Raw genomic sequence first — 25,498 nt, 5'->3', positions numbered from 1 at the left:
CTGTTTAGAATTTTTTTTTTTTAATTTTTCCTATTTTCAGGAATTATGTGATTGAACTCTGCAGGGACTATTAATACTCTGTAGTCAGTTGTTCCCCTTCCTACCAGTTTGTCAGCAAGGTAAAGTGGCTGTGTATTAGCCATTATTTCACCTGTTTGGCAGATGACCACATTCTTCTCTGCATCTCTAAACCACATTTGAGAAAAGAGAATTCATTAGAAAGCTCAACCATGCACTTCCTTCCAGGAATCCAAAAAGCACAGGTATGATACTTCCACTCACTCAGAACACAGTTCTATAAGAACACTAAACTGACTTTTTGATGACTGTTACTGTATCCTCTTAGGTTTCCTACCATAATACATTTAATGGTCAGAATCAAGAAGAAGTTTTTGATCCTGTTGGGGCAAAGTGATCCAGCAGCAACTTTCTTGCCATCTGCCCTAAGCAACAGCTGCATTAGCTGCAGACAGGTGTATTCTTTTATTTTGTATAACTCTGGCACATATAAATATCAGACTTCATAAGCTTTGAAGAATTTAGTGAAAAAGACAGAGAGAAAAGGTTCTTACTATGGCGTTTCTTTGTTTCTGCTTTACCTTCTTCTTTTGTAACTCCTAAGCAGCCCATTAATTCTTGAACTGACAAGGACTTATCGTTGTTCACATCACAGTATTCCACGAACTTCTTCACACATTTTTTGGGCTTTGATTTCTTTCTTAGAAATCTCTTAAATGGCTTGATTTCCTTCTTGCCAATATCACCACTGGAATTTTTATCTAGCTGTTTGAAATACCAATGGACTACCCTCTCTTCCAGAGTATGATTTGGATCAGGCTCTGAAACCCTGAAACAAGAAAAAAAGATAATTTAGTCTTAATTCTGATATTTAATACCATTATTTCAGAATAGTTACATCACCATAGGATGACCATCACCATTGTTACGTAAAACTCCCTGCTTTTAGACACTGGCTTCTGGTAGTGAATCCCTCTTTTTTTCACTTTGGCCAGCTATGTCCCAAATTTTACACTAGAATCTGCTTTTAGTTTACTCTCTGAAACCCTACTGAGGTCAGCATCATAGTGACAAGCAGCGCTTTAAGGGCAAACTGCGCTTTCCCCTTAAATTTCCTGAAACAGAGAAAAGCGGAGAGAGAAGTAAAAGAGAAAAAGACTCTTTCATAGATAGCAGAAGCATTAAATGTGTAAAGTAACCAACTGAAGTTGATCAAAAATCAGCAAAGTGAAGCTCCAATTACAACACATGATGGATTCTCTCAGACATAAAACACCCAAATGTATTGAATTACAGGATAAGCTATAAAAATAAATGCTATCTCCTCTTCAGATGGTAGGCACCTGACCTGCAGATGCCCAAAGTTTGACAGCATTTACACATTTTTAACACTACCTGTGACTGTTGATAGCATTGGTTTGTTTTGCAAGCAACTAGGAAGAATATGAATCAGGAAGGTAGTACACATTCAAGAAAAAGCCTGAGAGGAGAACAAAGCCTGACACACATTTGCACCAGCAGCTGCAGATAAACCCTGAGCTGTGCTGCTGAGAATTCATCTCTCAAGTGTATCTCTGTTTAGTGAACATAGTCCACAGTAGTTACTTCAAAGTAAACTCTCCTAGACAGGTTCTTGGAAATTTACCCTTCGTGAAGGCTCCTCAAAGCCCCCAACAATGCATTCACCACTGTTGGAATCCTTTAAAAGACAAACGAAAAGGGTCTGAAACCCACCGGCTAGAAGACAGTGATGGATCAGAGACCGCGTGCACCATATCTGTGGACAATGCATCCAAAACACTCGTCAGGAACTCATTCTTCTTGGCCCCAGGACACCCTAGAAAAGCAGATTTTTTTTTCTTTTCTTGTTATCTGTTTTACATTTATATTCTAACAATAGTTCAGATTTTGAGATAGCTATTACTCCCTGTACACAAATTTTCAGAAATTGTGGACAAGTTCATAACATAATTCAAAACCAAGCATCTAAATTCAGGTACGTATCTGTAACAGGGCAGGAATAAACCAATAACCCTTTGAACTGAAACAAGTGGGAATCTGTTTTGCATACCTTGAGTCCCTTTATTTCAGTTTTGGCCATTATTTTTCCTTCTTTAGCATTTCTTTGACATGGGTGTCCCATTTTGAAAAGAACAGCTTTGAAGCAATAGAAGTTTGTACATGACACAAGACAAACATGGACTAGAAGCTGACAACACAATATTTATTTCAGATTTCCACTTTTGATGCTTTTATTTTCCATTGGCTTTCTCAACACACATTTTTTCAGTGCATTTGTTTTCTTCTCTGTAAAATGATAGTCGGCTCCTTGTCTCTTTCCCTTTCCTCTTGGACGGGGCTAACTAGCACTACATGGCACCTAGCCCAATCAGCGGCTGTTAGTTGGTACTTTGGTTCATACTGTGAGATCCTATGGTGATGCTAGATCATCCTCATAATTACATTCCCCATACTAAAAAGTTCTTCTCTGAAAGAAACTGACAGCATGTTTCAGACACGTAATATGTCAGATAAATATATACTTAAAGATCCCCTCTTCAAGCAGCACAGCTGGAGCAGATAAATTCCTCTGACAAGCACATGGATGTTGAGACATGGAGGTTTGCTTATACAATACACATGCTTCCTCTCCTCTTCCCTGGAGCCCTGAGCCAAACACCAGGTCTTCCTCTAACCCTCTAAATAGCTGAGTTAAAGTACAGGATGATCCACGATCGGTGACATGGAGATTACAAGCTTGAAGCTGGAGCCCATGGCAGGACTTTCACAGACAGTTCTATGCTGGAAGCCACTTACCACTGTTCTGTTTTAAAGTGAAAAAGGGAAATACTTCAAAGTGTTGTGGAAAAAGAAGATTAGTCAGTCAGTAGGGATTTGGTATTTTATTACACTTCTCAGCAACTTCTGGAACAGGCAGTAGGACTACATGAGCCTGAAAAGCTTCATCTTGGCCAGCAAATTATTTTTTAATACATCCCATGTTGATCCAAGGAAACAAACCTGTGTTATATTAGCCCTTAGTTGTGTTGCAGTAAGAATAGCTCAGCTGTTATGTACAGCAGGAGTACCCACTACATATTATTGTCTAACACATTCATGTAGTTATGAGTTCCTTGCCTTTGGCACCAGGGACATTTTATTCCAGTAACTGTAAAAGGTGTATAACAGGAATTCACTGAGGCAAGTTTCACTATACTAAAGTACACATATGAAAGCAGTTGTCACTTTGTTAGATATGTTTCTTTCTCCTTAGTCTTTAACTGATTGCAGGTTTTTTCCTGTCACAACTGGAAAAAAGAGAAAAAAGAAATAAACAAAAAAAACCCCCACCCCAAAACAAACCAAAAATAAAACAAAAAAATAAAATAAAATAAAAAGCAAACAAACAAACAAAAAAAAAAACCAAACCAAAAAAACCCTAAACCAAACAGTCCAGGAGCTATGACTGTGATTTTGAGTTTAGTGAGGCAAGAACTTGAGTTTTCCCTGTAAGGAGCAAAAATAAGAAGGGTGGCAAGAGATTAATAAGGGAAGGACAGAAAACTATACCAACAGGTTCCATCCAGTGCACAGTTTAAAAGCATATTCTCTAGAGCAAAGAGTTTGTGGTTGTTAGGTTCAGGCACTTCAGCCATGAAAGCAAATTGTGCATTGTGATTTAAATGAGGCCACATAACTCTGCAAGCCACAAAAGCACATTTGTCCGAAGACAAGCAGGCAGAGGCCAGGCAGTTCCCGTGCAGCAGGCACATCCAGTTGTGTCAGCGTGCCAACCTGCACGAATCAAGCAACTAAGTCTCTGAGCAACCTGAGCTCAGGGCTACCTCTTGCTAGTGAGGAGGACAGCACTGTGGACCAGAGCTGATTGCCTTTGAAGGACAGGTGAAAAGAAGTCTGTCTGAGGCTCCCCATGTAGGCCTATCTTGAATGATATGAGCTTTACTCATTTTGCATTGGAGCTGTATTACCATCATCAGCCAGAAGCCTGAATTCTGCTCCAAACATAAGTTGTGAATTGATATAGAACTTGTGGAAAATGCAGAAAATAAGACCTCAGCATGTAACAATGCAGCACAACATGGAGGAAAGGCAATTTGACTTTTTCTTTCTCTGTCCTTTTTTTGGATAGATAACAATGTTAATATCCAATTTGATTTAGGAACTCCACCTGAATTCTTCGTATTATTTATGAGTGTATTTCTGAAACATCTGGAAGAAATAAAAATCTGCCTTAGGTAGTTTACACTGCTGTCCAGGGAGCTGCTGAGTGTATGTATGCTACAGATATAGAGATCAAAATCGTGACTTAGCTTGCCATTTATGAGATACAGCTAAGCAGGGGAAAGTATCAACTTCTAAATTCACAAGAAATCACGGGAAGAAAATTCCACAGTTTAAAGCCTATCTCTGACAATTTTCCCCAAGAATAAGAAAGGTTTCTACATGTGTATTTCATAAAGTTGCAATAGCAGCTGACAGCAACAGAAATCTCATAGAAAAGAAAAATTGCTGTTAAAACAAACACAGTCGGTTGGTGTGAAACATTCTAAATTATAACTCTACTACTTAACGTACAATGACACCCCACAAAATCCTCATCAGTTAAATACAGAGAAAATATTCAGTTTCTCCCAATTATAAGTTTTGCTGACGTGTGGCCAATCACACAGCAATTTACCCCACAGTGAAATCTCTGTTCTTTGCAGGTGTTACTAACTCAGAGTAATTCTCTGGAGGCTTCATGCTGAGCTTTAATTTTCAACAAATTTGTGGATGAACTGGCAAGACTGGAGGAGCTTTAGCTTGATTGTAATGAATAATTCACTCTTATTGGGCTAAATACAGAAAGGGAAAGACTAGTCTCTTATAGGCACCTTATGCTTCTTCCTATGGTTTATAGGCTTCAGTTTCTTCTCCTGCAGCTGCCTGTCCTATGTGGATTTGACAGCTTACATAAATAGTAATTTGTTGTTAAAGGGTGGAAGTTGAAACCACGTGGAGTTAACATACAGGTTCTGAAATGTAGACTCGAGTGTTTGCTTTAAGGGTAGTGTTACACAGAGTAAACCTTAGACCAACAAATACATACAAGTGACAGGAGTACACAAACACCTCATTTCAGTTATAATATAAAGGAAATCAAAGAACCATCATTATGCATTATATTGTTCATGTGTACGCATCTCTCTATACATACACTCTTTGCACTGAGAATGGATTTTTGAAGTTAAACCTGTGGGGAGGTTTTCCATAAACCTTCTAAAATAGGCACCCTAGTGCCTTGGAGCTCCCTTCTTGGTTGATAATAATCTACTACTGTCAGTCTTGGATGATTATCTTTTACGACACATCTGAAGTCATGGCTAGAAAAGCATTTTGTTAATTTCTGTGAAAGTGGGAATCCAGTAGATAAGGTTAACCACCTTAGAAGGGATTTTACATTAATCTTCCTGCAAGAGAGAAAACTGTCTTGAGTCAGTCACTCAAGTTATTAAAGGCATGACAAATTCCAATCAGCAAATTTAAACCTTCTTTTTTATTCTGTTTGCTAATATGAACATAAAGCTTAGCAGTGCACTCAAATACAATGACCACTGAAATACCTCTAAAGATTGCAAGTAAGATTTTGATCTGCCAAAAATCAGAATAATCGGAGCTATTCATGCGTTATTTGCACCTTTGACTTCACTGAAAAACAGTGTTATACAGAAGAAAAGAATTTAACAAATTTTTTCAGTGCTACTGGTTATCCTGGGAGAACAGATAATACAACAAAAATATTTTTTCTTGCACATTTATTCTATACACACATATATGTACAGTCATGAGTTTACTTCTCTTGATCCATGTGAACCGCAAGTTTGTTTGTCTAGACATGCTGAGGGGCCTCCTCATTTTTTTGGAGGACTTCCTGAGCTCTTCCTGACTCCCTTTCCAAAAAAAAAAAAAAAAAAAAAAAAAAAAAAAAAAAAAAAAATCCTTCAAAATATGAGCCTGGGAAGTGAAATTTGTAACTCTGCTGATTACTAAAAATCATGGTCTCAAATCGTGTCTCACTGACAGAGTCAGTGCCTTTATAGTTTTATTTAACAGATGGACTTGATGATCTCAGAGGTCTTTTCTAGTCATAAGAATTTTCTAATTCCATGATTCTCTGGCTCATCGCAGCTCTTCCCTTACTGCAGCTTCTGGTAATTTCTCACAGACAAAAACTATCTACCTATTTTGTATCCTAGAAGGCTTGTGGACATTATTACCTCTCCTTATTAACATCCCTCAGGTATTAATTTTTTTAATAATTTTATTTTTTCTCTTAAATATTCATACCATTTAAAAGAATTAAGTTAAGCTCAGACCCAAATTCTCTTTCGTATGTCCTTACCCAAATTTCAAAAATAATTAAATAGAATTGAATGGATATTAGCTGTTGGGGAGCTACAGATCCATTGCTTTGTAGTCCCAGATCTCTATGTCTTACAGGAAAGAAGTATTATTTCTCTGTCTACAAGTGCAGGAAGCAGATTTCAGTTCTTAACATGTATTTAATTTTATTTTTCTTACTATTTTAAAATTATCTTTCTGTTCTAATTTCAAGGGACACACACACACTAAAGAGTTAACAAAGGATGCTCTCCCAAGGCCCTACCCTTCAATCCTAGGCATTCATATCATACCAAAGTGCATTGAGAGGGATTTGTTGAACTTGAGCCTGCTGAAATGAGGTGTCTCACCCATAACAGTTACTTAAGCTCAGTATAAAGGAACCCATTCAGAAGGCATTCATCCCAACTACCTCAGATTTTTTTCATTAGAATAGAAGAGAATCTCCCTTAAAATGTTTCTCTTCTTCCCTATTAACTGAGGAAGCCCAGACAGATAATTTATATTCCCAGGTGGTGTTAAACAGCAAGTGATTAATTCTATATGTATCTGTTTTATAAATAGATCTAGGCTCAAACTACTCTGTGATTCTTCAGGTAAATGCGGAGGAAAGAAGGAATAACATTCATAGCAGAAACACAAGACCCTATAAGCAGCTTTTGCAGGCAACTGAGTGACAAAGACTAGGGTATTTGTTGATAGGAAAAACAGTTCATTGCATTTATTTCAGTCCCTGTAATATTACAGATAAACAAGAAAAGAAGGATCGAATCAGAACATCAAAGCAGAAGTCAATGTGAAATAGCTAACTTCTGATTACCACTTTTTAGTTTGGTTTTCCCTCCCATGAGAGTTTGAAAGGCTTTTGAGAAATGAATTTCTTGCTGCAAACAGGTCTGAGATGTCACTTTGACAACAGGAAGGGACAAACCAGTTTAAACACTGTAATCCTTTCAGAGGCCATTCAGCCAAAAATCAAAGCTGAACTTAAGAAAGGCTTTGGACCTTATTTGCCATTCTTAAACATACTCTTGTAGACCTTTACCTTTCTAGTTTTGACTGGGAATTGGAAAAGGTCTAAAAATTCAGATTATAAGGAGTTGTGCCTCTTTGCTCTTTAACTGTATACAAGACAACTGATGTTTCTATTTGGCAGTCAATGCCTACACAATACCAACTTCACTTTTGGAGGCCAAAGACACCTCAGTATGTTGAGAAGGATCTGACATTCTGAGGTTCAGTCTGTGCCCATGCAAACTTGTAGCCTTTAGAGGCTCATCACCTCAGGTTGAGCATAACCTGCAGTGCAGCCATGTGGGTCCAGGTCCAGTGGAAGAAACACAATGCATTTCCCTGGAGTGTTGGCACAGTGACCAAAGTCAATCATCCCACTGATTAGGACAAAGAGGGAACAGTTTAAAAATTAGAAAAGGGCCCAGAAATGTGTGAAAGAGAAAAGAAACTAGATCTGATTTTCAAGAGGTTATACTTCTGCTTTCTATACCATATTTCATGACTGCCTGTACCTAAGATAAACAGCCAGTACCTCTGACTGAAGTAACACTTTCAACAATAGCTTATTATACTGAAAGATTTTGGAATCTAGTTTTATATAGTATGACAGGCATCTGAATCTCCCCATTATCACACTGAGAGATTTAACAATTAGCAACCAATACTGCCTAGAGTGTAAAAATGCGGTTATTTTTAGTAGACATTTATTACTTCCCATTCACTTGTATTTTCATTATGTTGTTAGGTTTCCTCTCAGGAGATGGGTATGAAAGAAAACCTAATTAATTACCTCAATTTAAATATCCATTAAAAAGGAAAAGCTATTACGAAGAATGTATGTTCTTGTAATTATCGAAGTGACCTCAGAAATTAGGTGCATAATTCTGGTCTCCTGATGGAAAAATTGAACTATGGGGACTTGACTTAGTGGGGATGTTTCTTACATTACTTAATTAATCTAAGCAGCCTGCTCCTTGGAAACCTTCATGAAAAACAGCCTTTTCTACAAACTGATGCTGATTTTAACTTTTCTGTCTACCTCTTACTGAGACTTTTATCATTGGAAGCATAAGCTGAAAATCCCCAAAGCATCCATTCTCATCTAAAGCCACAAAAAAAGTCTTTATTCAGACCCTAAGAACCAATGGTCATTAAATCAGATGAAGGAAATTCAGAGCTGTTGGGCCAGCAGCACACATTCCTGTTACAGGAATTTTCTGAGTCCCTGTGCACAGAGCGGTACCTTCATGCCCGAGTGTGATTCTTACGCAATCATAACACAGGATGGATGGAGCTGGGAGGACAGCACTCCTTAAAGATACCTTTCAATCTCTCAAAGGCCATTACATACATGACAGATTTTTCCAAATACACCTTTGAAACCCTGCACATTGGTTGCTTTGGCAATTGTTTTGTTTTGGTTTAAAAAAAGAACAAATATAGATGGTACAGAGCAATGCCAACCCATGGCACCTAAATGGAGCATTTCACAGATTCAGTGACTCAGTGTATCTTGAATCTGGAAATAAAAGCAGTGGCAGAACCACCAAGTGCAAAACTAAGTCAGTGGTACCAGGGCCCAAAGCATATTGTTGGATGGTAAAGGATGAGATGGAAAAAAAAGATGGGGAAGCAGAAAGGAGGCAGAAGATATAGCAATACTGGAAGCAGTCATGTAAAATATCAGTCTTCACCCTTGCTTTATTTTGCTTATACCCATACTTATGAGCACTGACCTTGCATTAAGAGACAAATTTTCAACAGCTTTATCTGATTATTTTTTTCTCCCTCCCTTCCATAACTGGCAAGTGACAGATTTAGAAATTGGATAGCCAATACAGTGGGAGGCTAGAATTAATGGCAGGCAGGCATAGCTATTTCTTGGAACATTAACTATATACTGAATTGTAACTCAGAATGGATCTTTACAGCAGTGATTAAAAGAGGTTTATAAAATGTAAATCCTGGAGGTAAATGAAATGAAGCAAGAATCAGCAAGTACCACTAAAACATTACTTGATCACTATGGAATGAAACAGTCCTTGGAAACCTGGCATCACAAAAATCTCCCTTTCTCTCTGCAGTTTTTAATTTGGGATCTGCAGTCGTGTTACATTTCTGGACACTTGCAATTAAACATGACAGATTTTCTCTGCAAATATAATTTTAAATCTCACAGGCTCATCCTTTGCTAAATAAAAAGCTGTAAGATGACTAATACAAAAAACATAAATATGTCCTACAATTGCTCAATATGAAACTTTTACAAGGTGTGAAATTACACAAGAAATGTCCCTAGTTCCTGCTGAAGGAGGTGGGCGTAATAGGACAGACTGAATAGGCCCAGGCTTTAATAATTAGACACTGTTTATTTAAATTAAAGATCATGGTCCACTCCTAGTTCACCATTACCCAGTTCATTTCTCCAGAGCTGACAGAGGTCTCTGTAGCTACAGCAGGTTCTCAAACCTTAACTTTCTTTGCAAATAGACCTCTATTTCAAACAGATCCCCCAAGTCAAAAATAGTACTGTATACCACATTAAACAACAATAAACTAAATGTTCAAGTAATGATGAACTTGATTTAATCCCACAAAAAGCAGGCAATTGAGAGTTAACCATGCCACCCTTAATTTGCAATTTACAGTAAGCACTGAGGAAATGAACACATCCCAGTTGGTAGCAGAGATCCTGCAATGACAGAAGCATAATGGAGCAAATTAGGGACGGAGATTAATGTAATTATGATTCTAAAGTGTCTGCCAGGAAGGATGCAATGCAGCTGACTTCATGTAAAACAGTTTACAGTGTGCAGTTTGATTACAAAGTGCTTTGGGTCATTTTACAGCAGAGAGACCCAATTCCATGATAATACTCCATTAAGGATTATGAGGACAGTTTCCTCACTGGACCACTACACTGTAGGCGAGTTTCATTGTGTACAGTGTGGTCTGTTTCCCTTGTGCATGTCCAGCGTTCAGTCAGGTGCCCAACTAAGAATATCCTGCAGCCACACCAAGGCTAAAATCCAAGGCCTGGATTTCCTTGCATTTGTGCAGAAGCCCACCCTGTCAACTTCATCAGATGTCATGAAGTTTAATGCTAACCAGCTTCCTCAGAGTCAACTGGCTCTTGGTATTAACAGGTAAAATTCTAAAGGGCTGATGAGAGGGGTTACTGAAATGTGAAAACCAGTCAGGCTTACTGACTGTGGTACTTGAGAGGAAACAAAGAGATAGAGAAATACCCTATCGTCCCCCTCCAGACATCAGGTATGCTCTGCAAACATGACCCCATTTTATACCCAGGCTGACATGACATGGCATGCTGCAAGACTGAGCACGTGTACACAGTTATGGGAAAGTGTGTGTAGTTTCTGGAGCAGGCCATGGAATCTCATTTGTAAATAACACAGCAACAGAAACACATGAGCGAGGTTCTCAGGTGTCTTACTATGTGCTGCTGGGTGAACAGAGAGATGTGGAAACAAGACATCACATTATATCTTTGTGCCCTGGGTATTGCAGGGGATAGGGGAAAATACAATCTGAGTGTACAACAGCAGCATCCCGGAGGCTCACGCCCAGCAAAACGGAGTCCTTCTTGGGCATGTGTACTAACCTGATCTTCAGCCATGCATTCTGCAACAGTGCTTGCCTGTTGGTGAATGGAACTGAAATAATGACTCTGTAATTCATACACCCCACATTTCCATTCTAACTCTACTGGGAATAATTCTTTGGTATAAATATGCATGCTCTAATGCTGATTTAGTTAACAGTGGTCATTTTACATTACAAGTGAATGAATGTAAAAAACTCTTATTCAAAACTGGAAGTCGATGCCCCATACCTGCAGATACTCAATACTGTAAATTTCAACAGACACAGACTTTCAGTCCATGAACTTCACATGACTAAAGTAAACAAGCCCTATGCAGATGGCTATAAAATGGTTCACATGCTAGATTATCAAAAATCAGTTGGTGTTCTACTGCTGGTAAAAATCAGGAGGCAAAAGAGAATGTAACGAGCAGAAAAAAACCCCAAACAATTAAACCTTTAAAAATGCCTAGGATTAGATTAAGGAATTCAACATGTATGTGTGGATTACAAGGACAAGGCAAACAGTTAAAACCCATCAATTTCTATCAACTGATATAAGCACATTCACAGAGGATTTTACAACAAGGTTCAATTAAGTGTGCCATTGCAAAAACTAGAGCTTAAGCCAGAATAATTTTTGTGGAAAGGACATGAATACATGGTAAGGGCAGTGAAACGAGGAGAAAAGCATGGAAGTTGGAGAGAACCAGGTAGAAAATCAAGGGAGAGAAGAGAGACATGGAAAACAATGGAGAAAAAAGCTGCTTGAAGTTTCAAGCAAACTCACAGCCTGTGCTCTGACACAGACACCTCCGACAGCACTGACAGAATATTAATCTTTCTCCCCCATTCTCCTCCAAACAAAACTGTGGTTCACTGAGATAGCTCTGGCATTCACATGAACTGGCTTCTGGTGGTTTTGTTTTCTCTACTTCTGCCAAAGCCATGTAGATAACATGGCTGAATCTCTGCATCTTTAGCTGCTTTTGCAGGGGCAGAGGGGTTTTATATCTTTCTATTGCTTCTGGCGCTCTCGGTATGTGACCACGAAGTAGCTCTCTCTTGGCCTGGCCAGGAAACAACAATTCCATCATGTGGAAATAGTCAGGAGTGGGTAGTTTATATTTTACTCTAGTGCAAAATGAGCTTTTTAATGCCTTTTTTTTTTTTTTTTAAGAGCAAAACACCCTATCCCATCTTGGCCAAATAGCTTGGTGATGAGGGCACGCAGCTGAGATGGAGGAGACTGAGGTTCAGCATCCTGATCCAAACCAGACAGAGCAGGGAGTTGAAACCTGGCTTGCTGTTATCCTAGTGGAATACCCTAATCTCTGACACTAGAGAGTTAGGTTCAATTCCCTCTCTGTCTGGTTTGGATCAAGGATTTGAACCTATGTTCTTTCCTCTTCAGCTGAGTACTCTAATCATCAAGCTATTGTGTGTCCGCAGAAGGGTTCCTTTTGCTGTGAGCAAACCCTCAGAACAAAGAGAATGTCAGAAACTATTCCTATTGCTACATTAAAACATTTTCTTCAGCAGAATAACAATAGCATCACAACTGGACAGCATGTTCTGTCAGGGCTTAATCTTGCATGGCATAAAGAAACGCAACCAGCATCTTCCAAAAAGCTTGGCAAGTGTGTCAACAGAGTGCTCTCACTAGATCAAACAAATTCACGAGCTTAAAGAAAAGCATGGTCTTCAGTGCTTTTCTGGATAAAGGCACTGCCCTTCATAGTCTGAAGAGTCAAATTCTCAGTAAGAAGGTTTTTTTCCTTGCATGTTTTGGTCTTGAGACTTTTTGCCTCACCAAAGGACAGTTATGGGAACAGATGCTTAAGCAGCACTTTATCATTCTGCCATACTATAAGCCACTGCTTAAGACTGTTTCAGCAAATACAAAAGAGAAGCCTGTTGTTTGATATAGAAGCTCATTAAGCCTGTTGGATTTTATTTTCTAACTTTAAATCCATTCAACTTAAAACTGAGCATTTAAGCTTCTCTATTATTCAATATAAGTGTTTCACTTAGGAGACATTAAAAGAGTAGACAATACAACTTCCAGTGATATAAAGTTGAATTCAGAGTACAGTGAAACAAAGAAGGCAGCTGAAGGGAATCAAAATGTCATAGCAAAGACAAATAAAAAAAGAAGCATTAATTATAGGGGCATTTGTTCAGTGTTTCTATCTCAGCCTGACAATGTATTTCCATTCACAACACAGAGCACAACCTTAATTTCTGTCACTTTTTTCATTTTCATGAGAAAGGTTTCATTCATTTGTCTAAATTTTTAATAGAAAGGGAACCCAGGGTTCTTACACAGCACCTTCAAAAACATCAGCAAACTTTATGAATCGACTTAGTAAAGCACCTAAGTTTGTCTGTAATGACAATTGTATCTTGGGTTGTTCAGATGGAGCAGAATCAATTTAATCTATGAATTTCATGGATCTTTAAAAATAAAAACATCTATCAAGACAAGGGGAAAGGATGGGAGTTTCAAATTCAAATTTTACAATCATTTTTTACTGACTTTTAGTTAATCTGTTTTCTGTTTTTTCTACATGAAAATGATAACTTTTCATCTCTCAAGTATTTGAGAGATTCCATTAATGTTGCTGATATGTCTGGAAATGGTTACCAGGAAACAATGAAAAAGAACATAAACGCCTAGCTATCGAAGCACATTTTAAGAATAAATTGCTCTTCTTTTATGACAGGCATTTATCTGTTGACTCTACTGAAAATATAATGAGTCTAGAATGTCCTCCTTTATCTGTTCTGTATTACAGTGTTCTGCTTTATCTGTAAACAGAGATAAATCACTAAGAAGAAAACTTGGGCTTGGGGAATTAGTCTTTTGCTGTTGAAGTACAAATTTTGGGTTGGTTACAAGAAAATTAACCCAATTAATTCCTACCAGTCTCCAAATTACAAATATTATTAAGGGAAAGTGCTGAAGCTAAACAACTGAGAGAAAAAAAATTGTGAGAGGAAACTTGACTTGAGCCTGTGCACATGGTATGAATCCTTACTTTAATAAAAAAATATAACATTCATTTGCAAAGAAATACTTTTTTTTTTTTAAATATATTCCTTCTTTAATATTAGGACTGAAAATAGTCATAACATTAGCCAACCTCTGAGTCTCATCTAAGATATAAGGCATACAAGATACCCTTCTCTTTCTGCACAGTTGAACATCTTCTGAAATTCATTGTAGAAAAAAGAAAAACTTCAACATCAAGACATTCACTGTACCCCACAACAAGCTCACCCTTTTTATATCACCTATATCATTACAGTTAAGAGTAAAATCCAGTATGTGTAATCTGGCTTTTTTTTTTCACTCTCCCTCCAGAAAACTATGCCTGATTTCGAATGAGGAGTCCAGGTTTAATAGACTCATTCAGGTAATAGTTTTGTGATAAGAAATGCATGCCTCTCCTTTCATATTAAACCAGTTTTCTGACCTGCCTCCAAGGGCAACTTTCCCTGGGTGGATTGTAAAGAATGAGAGCAGTTTATATCTGTTCATGTTCCTCCTTCCCTCTCTGCCTTCCACACGAAGTGACTATCAAGTGAAGCCTGATACGAACAAGAGCTAGCAACAACAAAGCATTCACCCAAATGCTTAGCTAGGCCTCCAAGCTCAAATCTCAAGCAGCTGAGGAATTTGACAAAACAAGGTTTCAATGTAGAATAAACCCTACAATTTTCACTCTCCCAGAAGAATCCTGCTTTCCCAAATAACCCTAGTTTAACCAAGCCACCTGCCTATGTCAGGGAAATTAATGAACTTCAAAAGTAAAAAAAACACCTCATGATGAAGAGCAAGCCCTGTTTTTCTAAACATTGAAAATGCCAGAACCACAGCAGTGTGCCTTCTTTTTTACCAAGGCATACAGGGAACTCTAAATTAAAGCCCAATTCGTGGACCTTACATGTCCAGCCACTGCACTGCACATTAATCTCTTTCCTCAATTCAGTTGCCAAGTTTGCAGTAACACTGTGTGATGCATGCCTGGAACCATGAGCTTGGCTCCAAGAGAACTGTGTACTCTGTTAATACAGGGGTCAAAATACCTGTTTAAAGAAATTAATTTTTTATAAGAACTTCAAGTTAGCAATTTTTTTGGTAATCCCTATTGGATTAAACTTTTCCCACTGACAATTGCACCTCGTGAACAAAATGCTATGTATAAATCCTGGAAAGCTCATAGAATTAATGAAATGGACTTGTAAACATGTGAGACACAGATGTTGCGGCTCTGTTTGCCTTCATTTTTTTTATTCAAGAAGTAGGGAAAAAGAAATGCAGCAGACAAAGGATGACATCGTCATTGTGTCCAAGAAAATGGACAGCTGAAACAGAAAACAGGATTTCAAACAGCTCATAACAGATTGGCATTTTAGTGTTTGCAAAAAAAAAAAATTAAACTTAGCCCAGCCTGCAATAGGAAAATTTCACGGAAAAATTAGTAAAACTTCAAGGAATTCAAAGGACAAAGTATTTTTATATAAAAGAGACTTGCTTCCTTTAATTGAATAGGAACCAGACTAAGTTCAGTCAGAGAATCATATTTTCTTTCAAACTTGACCTTAGGATTGTATATCTAATATTAATTATTTTTATCCATGACTTTGGTTCAAATTGATATGGTAATGTCAATGACACCTAAAGCATGAACTCCCTGTAGGTGCTGTTTATGAAGTTTAGATGACCCCAACCTCTACAGCCCAGCTGGTGTCCTAATTATGCTGAACTATGCTTTGCACAAAGCTGATAGGAAAACTTGGATCCAGCTCAACTACTAAGGCAGAAGGGAGATATTTACCAAGAGCTCCTAATTTACAAAGTGTCCTTGCTTGCCAGCTGTAAAAAAGCTTGTATTGTATAAAGAAAGTAGTCCTTTGATAGATATACCTATAGCCTAAGATGCAACAACCACATTTTTTCAGAAGTAATCTTCCTGCTTTTCTAAGACAAAAGATGCTGAGACAGAGTTTTAAGGGCTGTAAAATTAATTTTTTTCTCATGCTTAATACACTCCAATTTTTTAATAGGTCTGCATGAGAAATCTGAAAGATAAGTGTGCAGAGCAGAGACAAAGGGCTGAAAAATGTGTCCATTTCTAGTGCTATACATGGTAACCTACCACTCAGTAGCTTTAAGACACATAGAAATCATTGATAAATGGAGAGTGCGGATATGCTCAAGGAGCCACATGTACGTGTGGGGAACCCAGCATCACCTGAGGCTGTCGAGCTCTCTGACACAGCATAGAGTGACTCTTCTCCTTCGTAGGAATGTGTCACAGAACCAGCTCTAGGCAAAAAAATGCAGGCACATACATGTGCCTACAGGAAAAGTGGGCTGTTCAGAGCAGTTCATCCCACTTCTGGTAGGGGAACAGTTCAAAACCCCTGCTAAATCTCACTGACAGGAAAATATAAAAAGAGCCCATTCATCACATCTCACCCCCAGCCCAGACTCAGGCCTGTGTGAGCTGGCCTCTGCCGTGTGTGCGAGGAGCTGAGAGACTCAACTCATCTCGGCACAGTGGTGCACACAGATGGTGTCAGCCCAGCCCCATGTCCTGCAGCCCCACCAGTCTGGGGTTTGAGCTGTCTTGCTCTGGAGCAGGAGAGCCGTGGCAGAAGAATGAATCTCTGCTCAAGTGTTTGGAGAGAAGAGGACATGACACATTCCCTCCAGGTCCCAGCACCCCTTCCCAGGATGTCAGTATTCATGAGAGACACTTGGACTGAAACACTGACACTGCTGGAAACCTCCTAACATCACTAGCTACTTAATCTCACTTAATCTTTCCTTCTGTAAAATAAAAAGCAATAAAAATACTAATATCAGAGTTCTCTTCAGTGAGCTCTTCGTAGGGATTGGTAGGTATCCTGTCCTAGTTATTGCTTTCCTTTGCACCATTTTAAACTCTAACAGAACTCATTATTGTGAGACTATTTTCAATTCAAAGCAATGAATTAGAAGCAGAATTTGAACTGTTTCAGAGATTAAATAAAATTCTTCTTTAGAGCAAGTAACTGCCAAGCATACAATTACAAACCTACTTTCAAGAAGTTATCTATATAATCATGTGGATGATATCAACTACTGAAAATATTGTCAAAATATGTATTTACTTTTTTTTTATTCTTAATACAATGACACAATGAATTTTAAATTTCACATAGCAAAATCACTGCTCTTATATTTGCATATTACAGTCAGCTTGAGTGAGGCTAAGTAAAACTGTGATTCTTTCTCTACGGTGCATCACAGCAATTCATTACAAACAGCAGAGATAGGATACAGCTTGCAGAATGGATTTGGTTCATTTCAAAACATGATAAAACTATTGAGGACATATATGGAATACATTTTTAAATAGAACCTGTTTATGATCTTTTCCTAGGAGTGTGAGTTGAGAGGCATAAGAGGATCTCTGTGTGGAAATATGAATGTTAGCACAAAAACAGATTTAAATTTAGAGCTATGTTGACTATCATATAAACACCTTTAATCTACATAAATCAAAAACATATTATTCCTGAGTGATGAAATTACTAGCACACATCACCCCAAACAAGCACCAGTAGAAATTACTAAATTTCTACAAGCACTTTCCTAAACCCTGTACAAGTGCATGTTATTTTTGGGAAAAAAGAATCGAAAACTCTCTTTTATAAATATTTCAGAGAGTTTAAGAAAATTTTATTAGGAATATTTTTATATCCTTCCAGCTCTTTCTTTGATAGTGTGAATTCAGCTATACAGATCTCAGAGAGAGACAAAAATTCTAACTAAAAAAATCCTTCTCTAAATAACTCCAAATTAACTTTCTGCATTCAAAGCCTAAAGGACAAGCACCAAATACACTGAAAAATTTCCAAGGGTAGAAATATGTGCTAAACATCCTAATGAAAAACCAGGAATCTTTTATTTTCAGTGGTTTAGAGACATCGTTTTGTGACCATTTAAATATTACTTCTCTGAACTGAAATTAGGATATGGATATTTCCAGCATACATGAAAGAGTAACTCTTTTTAGTCACTGATGATTGTATTTAGACACACACATGTACACATAGGTACACAACTAGTGGAGTTGTTTATGATGCCTTCCTGCTTGTTGAAAATGAGAGAGACACAGCAATAATAGCAAGTGAGATTGTAGAGCCAAATGCCAAATGCAATTTAGGTATTAAATCCATACTTATCCATAGCTGTCTATTCTTTTCACCACCAAATGTATCGAAGACAAAATACAGCTAACAACATAATTGAATATGCCAGTCAACAGCTACTCCTAAATTCTGCTTTTCTCCTCACTGAGCCAGGTAAATTTTTCAGTCTCTGGGTTCATTTTCTGCAAACAAGTCTGCTCAGCTCTAGTAGATGTTTTCTGTTATAACTGTGGCTGGCTACAAAGCCTAGGAATTTGCTTATCAGTACTTTTCCCCATTATAAAGTTCTCAACACAGAAGGGACTGTAGTGATTAAGAAGCCATAAAAAACGCTGGTGAATATTCTCTCGGCTTCTTAAATTAATTTGATTCAATGACCTTTGTTTTACATTTAACTGTGTTCCAAAGCTAATTTCGAATTGGATCATTACCAGCAAGTCTGGATTATGCACTCAAAGAACCCAAACCTCAGACTCGTAAGGATGCATTCTATAGCTCGCCAGTTAGGGAACAGGAGTAATTCCCTGGGACTGAAAAACCCTGACTTTGCACTGGTTCTGACTGCCTGTGTCTCATTTAACAACCAGAGACTACATAGCACAAAGAATATCGAGGGTTATGGAACAACCAAAACCTTCATCCTACAGACACTTATGCCTGGGCTTAACTTTACAACCACATGTAAAAGTTTCTTTGATTTTAATGGAACTAATCGCAAGAAGAATGCGAGTAACTGTTTGCAGGATCAGGGTTCAGCAGGTCATGAATTGTACTTTAGGAATATTTACAATGAGTTGCTTGTGGATGACTTACAGAGAAAAAGGCTTTACCAGAAAACATTTCTAGATAGCAAACAAATTCAAGAACTTCACAAATGTAAAGGGCAAAATTTGTGACTAAATTATTTCCCAAAATTATTCATGGATTTTTGCCATATGCTAACATCAGGAATCTATGAACAGTAGTACTCCTGCTGAGCTAGAGAGAAGCAAATTTCTGAACCTCATGAAGCTTTCTGAACCCTTTGAAAGAATTCCCAGATGTTTGAATGGGGTCATTTCATTCCTTTCTTGAGGGCTCTCAGTTGTAGAGGCCTATAAGCTGTACGTAACACCACCATCTATTTGAAAAACACTGAGATAGTCTCATATACACTGTCATCCCTGTGAACAAGAGTATTTATTCTATATCTCTTCACTGAGCCCAGCGAAATGCATTCTCTGCAGTCTAAATACCTGATGCGTAGAAGGACCTGGAGGAAAGCCAGCTGGCTTAAGCTCAGCCAGTGTGAAACGGAGGTGACACATGCTGGCAGACTGAAACACTTTGAAGAATTGGCAGGAACTTTCACTGCCTCTCCAGTTGATGGCATCTCTCCACCCATTGTCCAAGTGGCTTTACAATCAGCTAGACTGTGAATTTTCCAGGCATCATCTTTTTATTCTGGGTTTGCACAGCGCCCAGGACACTGGGATCCCAGACTGTACAACTATAAACTACTGTGATGCAAACAATTAATACTAAGCACAGACTCTTCCCAAGCCCACCTCTGGTTGCGGGTTCTCCGTATTAACAACAGCACGTATGATATCCTCTGTCTGTGGCTGCACCAAGGTTGCAGCACTTCCTTACCAAGACACAACATGTAAAGTTAATCACATCTTTGATCCCCTATGATTAGGAGGACAAAACCTGGCATTATTTTTGAGTCTCAGTCGTAAACCAAGTTCAATAATGATACTTTACTTTGTAAAATAAAGTCAACCTCAGTGAGATGTGCAAACCTGACTTTGCCTCTTGTACTAGTGATCAATTCCACTGGTCTCACAAAAGCTACACTAGTATTTAGAAAACATGAGCATTGAATGGACTCTCTGATTGTCAGACAGCCTTTTTCTCAAAAAAACAAAGTAAGTAATCTCTTTTTTGCAGCAGGCTAAATAAATTGCATGGTAGTGCAAACGAGACTGTCTCAGTGGTTTTAAAAACATGATCTTATTCCTTGTTTGAATACAACTTCTAGGCCTCCACAACTGAGAGCCTTTGAGAAGGAAATTTTTTACCCTTTTTCAGCAGGCTAAAACAAAAATATTTTCTTCAGAAAAATATACTTACTGAGGTGAGATCAACATCAAAAATTTTGACTACATCTTGTTCATTTTCGTTGACACTTTCAGTCATTACTCAGCTGTAATGACTGATGTTATTACTGTATTACACATTAAGTTATTCAAAATGTTAGGGAGAGGGAAGTCTTGCATTGGCTTAATTTTTCACAAGCCCTAGCCTCATAAGTCTGCATTTCAAAAAGTCACAGTTTGATGAAAAACACAAAATTTCTAGGGTGGTTCATTGCAACTACTGGATATTTTCAAAATTCCTGGAAACTGAAAATCTCACTGAACTCACTGTTATTGAAGTGCTCATTTTATTTGAATACTGGAACACTTCGCCAAGTGACTGAACACAAGGAATAAATGCCTAACCATTGCTCTTCCCTCTTGAAAATATAGCTGCAGATATACATTTAATCTGAAATGAAAACATTTATTTTTCCCTGTCCAGAGATTAAACATGAGAGTTGTTTCTGCCACATAATCAAGAAGAACTTGAATCCAAGTATGAAAACACAACAAAAAAAGATATCCATTTTGAAGGGAACAGAGCTACAAATCCATGGCATGTTTTTATTCAATTTACTCTATCGGTTTATAAAGGAGAAGCCCCACACCAATGTGCCTTTGAGGAAATAGTGTCTTATGTGGCTCCCCCTCACTGTCATGATAAGATTCAGGTGTCATTTTTCATTATGATTACAGCTCTGGCACACTAAAAGGTTTTCACCTTTTCCATTCATTTAATATGAGTTGTTCCTGACAGCTGATTGCAAGATGATAATGATTGCAGGCATTCTGGCAGAAAATGCTGAGGTTATTCTATATCAATCTTCCCCTCTTGTGCTGTTTTTTTCCTACTGCTTACCCAAGAGCTAAAATCCAGTTGCCCCACATTATTATGAGATAACTCTCCCATGTCTTCACTATACCAGAGATTATTTCAAGATTTTTTAAAAGCATTTCTTGAAGCTTGTAGTTTTAAGAATACAGCATCTAAGTTTGTTGAATGAGGCACATTTTTTAATCCCTTTTAGGTTCCAGTGTGATCAAAGTTTCACTCATTTTAGAGTGAAATCTGGGCACAGACACTATCTCAGTATCTACAATCATGTACTTGGAGCTGTTTTAAAAGGGTCTGTGGTATTTTCATTGCAAACTTTAGACTTTCTTTAAAACACGGTAAGTATCTTGATTTTCTTAATACTCACGTGTATTTTCTGAATAGACCTTGTTAAAAGAAACAAAGCTGTTTAACATGTACTGTTTTGCACTTTCTTTTGGATTTCTTGATTAGGCCATTCTCTGCATTGAAATATTTCACACAAATTCATTTCCTTCTTTGTCTTTTTGCTATTAGAAAAAAAAAAAAAAGGAGAGCAAATATAACATTATGGATTAAATGTAACTGTACAGCTGGTGTGAGACAACCTCCTGGGAAACCAGCCTGATACCCTTCTGGGCGTGTTCTCCTGGAGGTGTTCCACTGCTCACACTGACAGCAGGACCCAAGGGCACAGAACAGCACAGCAGGCACCACTGCTGTCCTCAAACATGGGTTTGTTTGGAAAAGGAGGACAGCAGCAAGTGAGGTGAGAAACTGAATTTATATTCTTTGGAATAGCCAAACGCTGAGAAGCAAAAGAAGTCAGTGTTTATTAGTCCTAATATAGCCCTTTAAAATAAACATAAAATTACAGGTTAATATGAAATAGAGCAATGAATGAAATGCTATTGCTGAGCCAGTGGCATCACCTTTAATTAGCTAACTTTTCTCTTTTGTTAGCTGTGAAACAGCTGTGTCTTTCACTGCCATTTTACTAGTAACACAAATGCTTTCACTGTAATTTTTATAGACCAATTTGCACATTATGCAGCCTTAGGGTATGTGCTTGAGAATATTTTTTTCAGATATTAATATTTCTACTGTAGGTTTGTATGAAGATTCATTTTGATAAGAAATTACTACAAATTGAGGCAAAAATAAAGCAGTATGAAAGCTGTGGCCAGATCATTATTAATTAAATCAGGATGAGGAGATGAATAGAAGAGGGTGTGCAAGAAATAAATATGATCTGCAGAGCCTTGAAAAATAACTTGCAAAACTTCCTCCCTCTGGAGCAAAACTGCCCACTGGGAGACTAAAATATGCTCATGTAGCCGGACAATGGGGTAATAATATTGAAGTTACTAAATTCAAAAGCCCAAGGAATCTATTGTAGTTTTAAGACACTGAGTCCTCTTTGGAGGATCAGCTGCTCTGAAGCCATAGTAGTGGCCTCAGCACTTGCTTGACCCACAGAGCTATGGAGTGGTGAGGATTACTGCCTCTGCCCAAACTCCTCTCCAGGCCACCACTACCCATACTAGAGGAGACAGCAACTGCTTTGGGAGGGGAAGCAGCCAATCCCCCTTCCTACCCCAGCACTACGGGACTGACAAAGAATGTTTCTAGCCCTCCAGCACCTTTCTGCACGGAATCACAGAATCATCAAGGTTGGAACAGACCTTCAAAATCATCTAGTCCAACCATCAGCGTAACACCAACCTAATCACCCATAAATCAAAACCCCAAGTGCCATACCCAGACACTTCTTGAACACTTCCAGAGACAGTGACTTCACCACATCCCTGGACAACTTATTCCAATGCCTAACCATTTTTTTAGTGCAAATTTTTTTCTAGTTTCTAATCTGACCCTTCCCAGGCACAACTTAAGGCCATTTCCTCTCATCCTTTCACTTGAGACAGGACAGAAGAGACTGGTCCCCACCTGGCTACAAGCTCCTTTCAGGTAGTTTTAGAGAGCAGTAAGGTCACCCCTGACCTTCCTCTTCTCCAGGCTTAACAACCCCAGCTCCCTCAGCTGCTCCACATAAGACTTGTGCTCCAGACCCTTCAGCAGCTCCATTTCCCTTCTCTGAACACCCTCCAACACCTCAATGTCTTCCTTTTTTGTAAGGGGCCCAGAACTGAACAGAGCACTCGAAGTGTGCTGTCACCAATGTAGAGTGCAGGGGAAACACCACTTCTCTAGTCCTGCTGGACATGCTTTTCTTGATACAGGCCAAGATGCCACTGGCTTTCTTGGCCACCTGGGCACATAGCTGGCTCACAGCCAGATGTAAACCAGCACCCTCAAATCTCTTTCTCCTAAGCAGTTCTCAAGCCACTTTTCCCCAAGCCTACATCGATGCATGGGGTTGTTGCAAGGCAAGTGCAGGGCCCAGCACTCTGCTTTATTGAACCTCATGCTGTTGGCCTCAGCCCATTGATCCAGCCAAGATCTCTCTGTCAAGATCTCTCTGCAGAGCCTTCCTACCCTCCAGCAGAACAACATTCCCATCTAATTTGGTGTCATCTGCAAACTTACTGGGGATGCACTAAATCCTCTCATCCAAACCATTGATAAAAATATTAAGCAAGACCAGCCCCAATACTGAGCCCTGGGGAATACCACTAGTGACTGGCCATCAACTGGATTTAGTTCCATCCTCTACCCCACTCTGGGCCCAGCCATCCAGCCAGTGTTTAAACCAGTGCAAAGTGTAACTGTTCAAGCCAAGAAAAGCCTCAGTTTCTCCAGGAGACTGTGGAAGATGGTGTAAAAGCCTTTACTGAAGTCTAGATATTCAACAACTACAGCTTTTCTCTCATCTTCTAAGCAAGTCACCTTGCCATAGAAGGAGATTAGGTTGCTCATGCAGGACCTGCCTTTTATAAACCCCCACTGGCTGGGCCTGATCCCCTGGTTGTCCTGCACATGCTGTGTGATGGCACTCATGATGATCTGCTCCATGACTTTCCCCAGTACCAAGGTCAGGCTGATAGGCCTTTAGTTTCCCAGATCATCCTTCCAACCCTTCTTGTGGATGCATGTTATATTTGCTTATTACCTTCTGGGACTTCTTCAGTTAACCAGGACTGCTGGTAAATGATTGAAAGTGACTTGGGAAGGTCTTTTGCCAGCTCTCTCCTTACTCTTGGGTGCACCCTATCTAGGCCCACAGACTTGTGGATGTCTAATTTGCACAGAATGTTACTAACCATTTCCGTCTGGATTATGGGGGCTTCACTCTGCTGCCATCTCTAACTTCCAGCTCTGGGAGTTGTACCTCACTTTTGAGCCTCATGTCCTCCCTGCAGACCTCACCATGCTCCAGGCAGGTCCCCTCCATCCACTCACCATGCAGCTGCTCAGTTTTGCCATCACTGTCATGAAGGTTCACACCAGATCTGAACCAACATTTCCCGGTCATAGTAACATTGTTAGGTAGTTCTGCTCCATACAGAGCCTTCTTGCTAAGTACCTCTTGGTAAACAGAACAGCACAGAGCTCAGGGCAATGATTACAGGCTCATTCAAAACAGCCGGCAACTTCAAATGGTTGGTTGACAACTCAGAGCTTTAAGACTTGATAGCAGAAAGGAGTATTTTCAGGATTAGCTCATGCAGCCAAAGAGCTGGTTACATCATAAAAATATAATCCTTTTAAATCACAGCTCATTGGAGACAGTCACATGCCAATTGACCTAACAATTGAAGCTCATGGGAAGGCAGGCATGTGTATATAATTTGCATTATGCCTTATCTGATACCTTTGAAAACAAGAAAAGTTTTAGTCATTCAAATGTTTAAGAAAGTGAAGTAAGGTAAGATTAGTTTCTACTTGGTGCTGGTATCAGACTACACTGAGGAAACTAAGGACTATGTGAAAACAGAATAAGCTAGATGAGGTAGGACAATGGTGGTACCTAAGCATTTTAGCTGAGGAATACTCTGGCACCTTATGAAATCTGATGCAGTCATGGTCAAAAGTGGAACCACTGCATAATGGAATGAACCTCAAAAGGAAAAGCAGTTAAGCCTCTATCACCTTCCTTTTCTTTTAAGATGCCTTTGAAGTGAGACACTTCATGTGACGGCTGTTTCGCTGTGGGTGTTGCGTCATTGTGGTTTGAGTGCTTCCGACTATGTCCCTTTAACTTTGGAAAAAATATATACTGCCAACAACCAAAAGTAAACTGTACTTATCCACATATAATTCACCCATACCTTAAATCATGAGTTTTGCTCCACAAAACATAAACTGTTCAGGGTCAGTGCAGGATTATCCCATCAGAAACACAGTAAATGAA

At 38.8% G+C, this 25,498-nt stretch overlaps 1 protein-coding gene across 3 annotated transcripts in view; it reads right to left on the bottom strand.

Moving 5' to 3' along the window:
• Positions 1-25,498, bottom strand: part of SMOC2 (SPARC related modular calcium binding 2) — a 140,811-nt gene that overhangs the window by 6,172 nt on the left and 109,141 nt on the right. For 2 of the 3 annotated variants that reach the window (XM_069010205.1, XM_069010208.1), the window contains exons 10-11: positions 1,753-1,855; positions 573-847 (exon numbers count right to left, since the gene is read on the bottom strand). In XM_069010205.1, the coding sequence (XP_068866306.1) occupies positions 573-847; positions 1,753-1,855 (378 nt within the window). The remainder of the gene's footprint in view (positions 1-572; positions 848-1,752; positions 1,856-25,498) is intronic. The other variant, XM_069010207.1, reaches the window with a different exon arrangement.

Source organism: Aphelocoma coerulescens, chromosome 3 (assembly GCF_041296385.1).
Source record: "Aphelocoma coerulescens isolate FSJ_1873_10779 chromosome 3, UR_Acoe_1.0, whole genome shotgun sequence".
Classification (NCBI taxonomy): domain Eukaryota; kingdom Metazoa; phylum Chordata; class Aves; order Passeriformes; family Corvidae; genus Aphelocoma; species Aphelocoma coerulescens.
This window is presented reverse-complemented; position numbering and strand designations above follow the sequence as displayed.